The following is a 9,217-nucleotide window of genomic DNA, read 5'->3' on the forward strand; positions in this document are numbered from 1 at the left end:
AAAAAAATAAACTACATCTTTTCTGATATGTTATAATTTTTAAATGGCATATTATAAACACAAACACGAATAAAAATTAAAGACACTACTATTTCAAATTTTTCTATGATGCTGAATTATAAATTCATTCATTTTGGACACAAGCTTGTCGGGAAATATTTATTATGTTTGATAATATTAAAATATTCATAATCTCTGATACTCAATTACAGTCTACACTAATTGAAAACAATATTTTATATGTATAAAAAAAAGAATAAATGAAAAACATCTTATTTAAGATAAAAGTATCTTCCTTCCAGTTGATCTTTTACAAGAACAAGTATAAATTTAATATTAACGTGACTCAACCGTCTCACCCGCTGCTCTCCTAGGATCGCTTTTAGAGTAACTCGATTGCGTCACCCATTAAATTGGTTATTTTTTTCCCCCGAATCCAATCCAAACCTTGTCTCTAGTCTGTAAAGAAGAAATTCCTATTTTCGTTGTCGAGTATCTAATTATCGAAGACCGAAACGTCAACCGAGTAGCGTGACGGTGTGTAACGCGTGACGTCTCCATTTGATCGCTTCCCGTTTGCCATCGTGTAGAAGCGACGCGTTAGTATGCGGGCGACGTATTCTTTGTTCGATAAACAGACGTCACATAAAAATTTAATTCCCTAATAACTATTACCGTTTCTGCGGCAGGAATAATTCATAGCTAGGTGCAAAGCGACGCGTTTCTAACTCTTTTTCATAGTTATAGCGACGGAAAGTGTCGCTTCGACAACTCGTAAATATTTTTGGCGCAGTTTTCGTTCGTGATTTGCCTTTCTCTTTTGTACTTTTGCCTCTACGTAATCTGCGTTACGCGGGCGCGGAAACGGACCACCTAGTTTCGTACGGGTTTCTCCTCCGTGAAGTCATACCTTCACTTAATCACTTAGGTGAGTGACGTGGCCCTCCCCGCTACGCGTTCCTTCGCAGCTGCATCACTTTTCATAATCCCCGAATGCGCAATAAGCCGTCGTTTTTCTATAGGACGGAAGCGTCTGATTCATCGCGATCAGATTTCGATACAGCATCAGTTCCGACTACACCAAAGGTACGAAAGCTATCCGCGCGACACAAACGGTGAATCAGATCCAATGTACTGTACTGTACGTCGCGCTCGGCGAAACATCGAATCGAATTAGGAGAAGCTCTAGTAATTATCCGGCTTCTCTTCCGCCTACACTTGTTGCTGAAAGGCGACGCCAGCAAAAAAACAGTTTAGACGAGTAATCCCCATCCCCGTAATTAGCTTGTTCGACATTAGCTTCTTCTCTCTCGGACGCTAGAAGCGTTGTCGCCTCACGCTTTTTTCCGGATAAGAAATTCAATTAAAGCCGGATAATGTTCGATCCACCTTCCTTGATAAATCGGGATTTCGCCCAGGGAATTCTTGCCTCTCGACCAGACACGAATCGCGCCCCATTGAATATTAACCAGAAACTGTCTCGCATAATTACGCCACTTACAATTATGCTTCCGCGCGCTCATTTATTTTTCCGCGAGTGTAAAAAAAGAAATAATTTTGAATTTAAATCTTATCGAGTATTTTAACTGAAAAGGTTAATCAAATACGCGGCTTCAATTAACTAAAAGCTAAACCGATAAAGAAACAAAATTCTTATAAATTTTAGCGAAATAAAAGAAGAATTTAATTATTATGAATTTCATTTATTTTTCGAATGTAAAAATATACAGTGTGGAATATTCGTAGATAATCGGTTGAAAAACAATTACACAGATCCTCGCACGAATGTAAAACGGCAGTAAAACTTCTTTTTAATTCCATGTAGCCGGAAGATGATTCCTCCGTTCTCTCGACTGGTGCCACTTCTGACAATAAATAAGTCGATAAATACAAAATTTTACACCTTCCAGTTCGATTTGGCGACGACTAATTAATTCCTCTAAGCAAATAAGGTCACTTGTCAAGCTGAACTCAAACACCTTAAAATGATCATCTACGCTTTTCCATTTTCCTTTGATGGATGAATCTCGGATGCGCGAAATCCGAATACGCGTGTTCTCATACCTGGGCCCAATAGCAGCGGCTATAAACGTTGTAACTAGAAAATCGGGCCAGAAAGGGGCAATAATATGCCAGAACGGTCCCGGTGATGGCTAGCATGTAGGCCCATCCCAATCTACAAGAGTCGGGAAAATAAAGGTCCGATCTGTGGCCGCAATGCATACGACCGAAGTGAGAAGTCAGTACTAAAGGATATAACAGAAGAGCCGCCGTCTGAAGACACACTGAAAAAGAAAAAACAAAACAAAGTAAATTTCACAAAACAAAATTATCATAAATGACAACAAGAAGAAACAAAGTAGCGTGAGATGTCAGAAAAAAAATGGGACAGTTTTGTCACGTGCCCGAAATACAAAACAATTTACGTGACGAAGTAGCTGCCGGCCACGTGACATTTATAACAAATACGAAGGTCGGCAATCTCGATCCGTCAATCCGAAGTTAAAGCGGAGTTCGTGCAGCTCTCCTCACGAACACCGCTCTCTACTTCTCGTATGCTAATTACTTCCCGGCCTCCCAGTCAACAAGTCAGAAAAAATATCTCTACATTAATTTTAATAACGAGGCAGAAACGCATAACGGGGGAAATATACCCGGCTTCGGCATTTTTTTTCCTATTCGAAATCAAGTCATTTAGTATTAAAAAAAGGAATTTATGTTATTTTTAAGTATGGTGGAAAAGGAAATTTCTCGATTTGTAATCGAAGAAACACTTAAACGAGATGCGGGTTGCCACCTATCGAACTATCGGAACAAACAATAAAAAAACAGATAGTCTTTTGGAGAGAGGCGTCATTCCTCTGGTCACCTGACGCGTCCAACCGTTACTCCAGCGAAGAGGTGAAAAGAGTGGTCATAAAGCGGAGCGTTTTCTTGGCGCCATTAAAGGATGCGGTCGGTTCGTTCTTCACTTTTGTGCCTCGTAAATGAATCTTGTCGGCCTATTGTCCACCGTAGTTGCGTAATTTTTTTCTCTATCTCTTTGTGCGTCATTTATGATCTCAAATTGCGTTCCGAGAGCGTTATTGCACGGATAACGACCGGACGCTATACAAAGCCTCTTCCATTTGCCAAACATTTTTATCGGAAACATCAAAGGCCGCTTGCAGACGTTTGAATTTCGTCGAAGGCCGATCTGTCGTATGGCACGAAAGCGTCCATTTTCTCATCGTCTATCGCCCCAAAAGCGAGCGAGCGGCCATAAAGTGGCCGGAGGGCGGGCCGCGTTTAATGGGTTTGTTGCCCAGGCGTTTAAGCCCGGTTGACGTGTCAAAACACACCTCGGATGAAGTGCCGCGACACCGACAAGATTTACAGCTGGCAACACTTCGACGCCCGCTGTGTTTTTGTCGTTACCTTGGTTTCCACGTGAAACCCATGCTTTTTTTCATCCTGCAGAAAGCGAAGAGGTTACTTGAATTCCAAATCGCTTTTGGAGTGAGGCCAAGACATAGGTTAAAGTTGTACGATTTTGTTCTACGCAAAGAACAATGACAATGCTCATTCTTTTGTCTATTAATAATTATTTTCTGTGGTAACAGCCTATTAATTATTTCTGTTTGCATAAGAAATGTGGAGAATTATATAAATTTAAAATATACTAAACAACAAATGAATGACAGTTAATTTCTTCTGTTTACTTTCGAGCTCGATTAACTACGAGAATTTTACAAAATTTCACTTTTATATTAGAAACCCGATTAGGTAAAGGCAATTTAAGATAAAATTCGACGAGAGAACCGCAGTATTTTCACTACTTTACTTCTCCGTCTTTTGAATAATAGATGCTCTTAGTCCTTTCCCGACATTAATACCGAATAATTAAATGCCATGTTTTGCATTAACTTAGCAACATGCAGTCGCATAATTGCATTAAACGTCGTTATCAGCTGTCCTTTTTCCATAGTTTGCTTCTCTCCTCTTTGGATGATTGATGCTCTTCTCTACTCGGTGAATGTTTAAAATTTGCAGAAGTCTCTCACTTGTTGAATAAACAACTCTTTGAAATTGAATTCCTTTTGGCGAAGGTTAAAATTGTTGTATTTTGTTGGATCCGTTTAGGAGAAAAACTTGCGCTCGATAATCGGATTGATGGAAGAAGAAAAAATTGCAAATGGTTAAGAGAAATCTTTTTGTGTTTTTTTCTTAAGTGGAAGCATTTAGGAAAATAGGATAGGATCGCGTGACCGAACTCAGATTTTATTTATTTCGTCTTCAATTAAAACTCGATTGCCCCTCTAACGTTGTAAATAAAATTGCAGCTGGTCCAACAATAGGATTAAGGTAAATTCGAGGCGTTTACAATAACTCGATTTTCTCATTAGTTTACGATACAGAATAAAAAAACAATTTAAAGATACAAGTGTAACCTTTAATCTTTCTTTAACTCTATTAAATAACTTAGCTATTTTTTCCCCGCAATGATAATAATAATATCATTTTTAAAATACTGTTAGTATAACCCAGTTTAAGTTAAATTCTTATATATGCTGATAAGCTATCACAGTATAGACACAAATGCAGTATATAGATTTTATAAGTTTACAATAGAAAAATATCAGAAAATAAAACTATTATATTTCGTTTATGTTAAATTAATTTAGGGCGAGGCGCAAATTTTATGATTCACGTGGGACATCAAAATTATTCCAAATGTAAAAGTTTAAAAAGCTTTGCTGGTTGGTGTTAAGTTATGACCGGAAGTATCATGTTTGTCTTTGATCGAATCAGAATTTATGAGCGCGAATTTTCCAGCTATTTTCTAGTATTTTCAAGCAGATTAATTAAGTAATTTAATTTCTAAATAATACATAATTTGTTTGATAAGTTAATTGAAAAATAACTAAGTTAATTCAACAATCGAAAGTTAAGCAATAAGTAATAAAATAGGCCGTTAAAACTTTATGATTAGCTTTGGATGCTTTTCTTGTTGACAACCTACTTTGCTAGTTCACCCGTTCCTCGGGGAACTAAAGTCTAAATTCGTTCTCTTGACGAGATCGATTTTGTTCGGCACTCGGAGTTACGCTCCTCTCTGTATCGAAAATGGTGTGTTTACCTCTCTCTCTTATCATCTATTATATGATATTATTTGTGATATAACCGTTCGACTATAAATGTAAATCAAATTTGCTATAACTTGTATGAAAATTTCTAATCATCTATAACGATATGCCATTAAATAATTATTCGAAATGTCTAGTTCAAGTAAATAACAAACGGAAAAAACTATTGTAAGTGTAAACTTACGTAGTATATATTAAACGTGTTGTAGGGTTCTGTCTGTTTTAATTATATTTGTAATATTTTTCTGCGTGTGAGATCTCGTAAGTTCGGATATTCAGGCCTCCTGTTTCTTAGTGGAAGTCATAGCCTCGATAAAAATTGTGGATCGTTATATGGCTGCGTCTACACGAATAAAGTATGCTGTTGAAATTTTCATGAAACTTCCGTATCTAGATTTAATTGCATCATAAATCATGGAGCCAGGCGTAAATGTAGTTTTCTGTTGGCCGAATTTCTGTTTCACTTTATCTTAGAATCTCAATTTCGAGGTTTTTTGCATAGAATGGTATAAAATTAAAAACACAGAAGAAAGAAGAGAATTTCAAGAAGTAGTTCGAAACTTTTCTAATTTATAAATAATTGTTTTTTTACTTTGCTAACTCAAGTAGGTTCAGCCACAAAATATCCACAATAATAGAATAAAATAGTATTAAATAATATTTTATTCTATATACGTATTTCTGATTTATAAAAAAAAGAAACGGACTTTATAGGGCAACGTGTGAATGACGTATGTTTTCATTGTCATTTGTCAAACTGAAAACTGGGAAGTAATATAAACACGTAATAAGAAAGAAAGTCTTCGTGACTGGAACCGCCCCTCTTCTGCATCGAACAACCAAGCGAAAGAACTAATGGCAACGAAAATAATCCGGTAAAAAAGAAGTCTGCAACCAACTTATTTTATGCCAGGAAATCTGAAAATTTAAAGATAAGAAAATTCTTTGCCAATTAGAGGAGAGGGAAGATCTTGCAACATTCTAGTACAAAGACTCCGAAGAATAAAAGAGAAAAAGAAAGCAGTTCGCGTGGAATGATTTATAAGTTCCGCAATTAATAAGTTTTTTCTTGGAATGTAGAAATGATGGAAAAGAAATTTAATAGCATCTGATTCGATTCAAAATTTAATATTTTATTTAATTCGAAATTCGATCTTCGTATGTAGATATAAATGAATATTTCTTTTTTTTTATCATTTGTATTTTGTGCTTATCTTTCGTTTTAATTAAAAACTTCAGTTGATTGAAGTACAGATCAATAAATTAAAAATGTGTATTAAAGTATTTGTACTATGAAGAACAGAATAATTCCACACAAAAATAAAACTGTAATTTTGGAATTAGATTTTTCTATATTTATGTTTGAATGAAAATATCTTAGATTCTTTAAAAATAGCGCTAGAAGTTCAGCTTTTATGATTTTCGAAGATAAAGACCAAATTTTTATTTCTATGGAATCTAAAATATTTCCTTATCCTTAGATTTTCCGAAATTCGATAGAGCAAATTTCCCGCCGAAAGAGAGTAAGGAACAGAAACCGCCTCTCCAGAAACGGTCGATCGGACTGCGACAAAAAAAAAACGTAAAAAATAAAAGTGAATGCGCCAGACGTTTTTGTTTACCTACGTACCTGCCGCTATCTGCACGTGTCCCATTAATACGATCAGCATCCTTCTCTTCCTTTGCTCCTTGGACCACAAAGAAGGGAAAGCCAGAAGTCCGCAACAGGTCAACATGATGCATCCGCAACCGTACAGTACGCAAGAAGCCTGCCAGGCAGTAGAAGGAAAGTAAGCAAAATCTCGGCTGGCTCCAAAGTTGTGGCAGGAAAATTGGCGAATTCTGGGATAAGGATCGCGATAGCACACTCCGAAAACGCCCAATACGTACACCACCGTGTCTCGATCGTAACGCAATATCTGCCTGGTTTCTGCGTCCTGTTCTTGTCGGACGAACCACTCCGGTTGTAGAAAGGCTAAGACGCAGGTGACGGCCACTAAGGCCGACAGACAGGCCCAGACGACGGCCACGGGCCACGAGGTGCGATAGGCCACGACGTGGACGCGCACTTCGCCTCCCTTCATGACTCGGCACCCATGACGACTGCCGCAACAGTTTCGCGATCCTCCTCCTCCGCCCGCGCCTTCGTTCTGCGCAGATGGTTCTACTTTCCGCGGGGAAGAAGTCACCGGGATGGTTCGACTCCGTTCTTCAAAGAAACGGGTCGTACGATTTCGATCGGACTAAGCAGTCTACGATTAATCTAGAGAGATGAACACTCGAGGCTAGTCTCGTCTCTAACCCAAGCGGGGTGAACGATCGGCAATCGTTTCGACCGGAATTAACACCGCTCTAGACAACCGGAACGAAATCGCGATAAACACATTGATCCGGAAGGGGCGGCAGCAAAGTTACGTTTCCTGGAGAAAACGAGGCCTCCTCTAACCACTCCACAACCTCTTATGAAACTTTCTTTTTCTGCTCGATCTATGATTTAAGATTTCGACTGATTGAGTTGAATCTCTATTTTTAAAAAATGCCTACGCATTCTCTTATTTAGTTTTAATTAATTAATTTTTAGAAAACACTAATTTAAACTGTTAATTAATACTCTCGTTGCCCTTCTGGTCAATAACTGGACCAGTAGGGTTACGAGAACCACTTAAGTTCTTCAATTCCTTTTACTATTTTCTTTTTCATCTTTTTTATTTTATGTTATTTTTAGTCTCATAAACTTGTCGAGATTCTTTCTTGTCAAATAAATCTCAGTCGAAAATTTTGAAGAACCGATTTCAGCCTTTTATATTACTATAATCTCTGTAAATATCAGTTTTCTTGTCGAACCTTTAAATATGGGCTATATATCGGAGCTTCTCCGCTCGTTTTCCTTGGAACCGGAAATCACCGAATTCCGGACTGAATGTCGAGTTCGGAGGTACTTCCGACCGGAACGCGTCGACAAATTCCGGCCGTGACGGATTCTTTGGTCGAGGAAGTGGACACACCTGCCGGCCATCGGACAGAAAAAACATTCCGAATGGTTTCGTGACCGTTTAGCGTGACTGTTTGCCTTTCTTTTGTTAGCTGCGACGTGACAATCGTTAAAAAGGGCGTAGCTGTCACATGTCTAACGAGGATGTTTGCGTTTTAAGAATTTCATCCTAATTGTTTTAATTCCATCTTTTGGATAGATGCAAAAAACTTTAAAACAGATAAATATACAGTTAGAAACAAATTTTTGGAAGGAATCGAATGAGTATAATTATTTTAGAATGAATAAAGAAAATACTGTAAATATCTCGTGGGACAGAATTAAAATTCTGAACATTACGACTCATAAATTGCGATAAATTACCCGAAACCGTTGGAACAGATGCCAACTCGACCGTACGTTTGTAAACACCATTGAAAATCGAGACAATGAACTGAAGTATGATATCAACAATATCCGTTATTTCCATATCAAATATAATATAAACATATTCCCTTTCCCATGTTTAGTACTCGCTTTTGTACTGTCCTATCAAATCGCGTGTCGAAGGCATGCCATAGAATAGTTTCACCAATCCGAAGTTGAAAAGCTGGAATCGGAAACTGAACGTTCATTTTTATCATTCGGTTGAACACACTGCAAAGGAAAGAAAGACAGGAAAAGGGACACGAACATCTATTTTTGTCCGAATCTGTTTATAATTAAATTAGTCAATTTAAACGGCGACGAAGAAAGAGAACGTCGGACGGTTAATGCGACCGCGGACAACAGGTCGAACGGTGAATCAGACAGAGGTATCCATCTCCATGTTAATGGAATGAACAGGGAGCTTAGGGGCATCCGGGGTGTACCGCAACGCGCGGGGATTATTAACAGTGACGTAGCTGCACGGGCACGTGCAGAAAAGGCGCCCGCCACGTCACTCACCTCGGTGGGTGACTAAGTAGGCCCACTAGGTATCGTAGTGTCGGAATGATTTAACCGAGAAGAAAAACCGTTATTGGTAATCGAAATGATGCAGCTTCGCTGGAATGTCACGTGGTGTTGACTCATTCTGTGCAGCTATTTACTGGGAATTAATGCCCTACGACAATCTTTT

At 38.2% G+C, this 9,217-nt stretch overlaps 1 protein-coding gene across 1 annotated transcript; it reads right to left on the reverse strand.

The window, feature by feature from the left end:
* Positions 1-1,682: 1,682 nt before the first annotated feature.
* On the reverse strand, positions 1,683-7,447 carry LOC136981159 (LHFPL tetraspan subfamily member 6 protein-like). The gene is made up of 2 exons (XM_067277434.1): positions 6,757-7,447; positions 1,683-2,285 (listed from the first exon to the last, which is right to left on the reverse strand). The coding sequence occupies exons 1-2, from the start codon at positions 7,208-7,210 to the stop codon at positions 2,059-2,061; spliced, it is 681 nt and encodes a 226-aa protein (XP_067133535.1). The 5' UTR covers positions 7,211-7,447; the 3' UTR covers positions 1,683-2,058.
* Positions 7,448-9,217: the final 1,770 nt, after the last annotated feature.

This window comes from Centruroides vittatus, unplaced genomic scaffold (assembly GCF_030686945.1).
Source record: "Centruroides vittatus isolate TY-2023 unplaced genomic scaffold, ASM3068694v2 contig_1168, whole genome shotgun sequence".
In the NCBI taxonomy this organism is placed as follows: Eukaryota; Metazoa; Arthropoda; class Arachnida; order Scorpiones; family Buthidae; genus Centruroides; species Centruroides vittatus.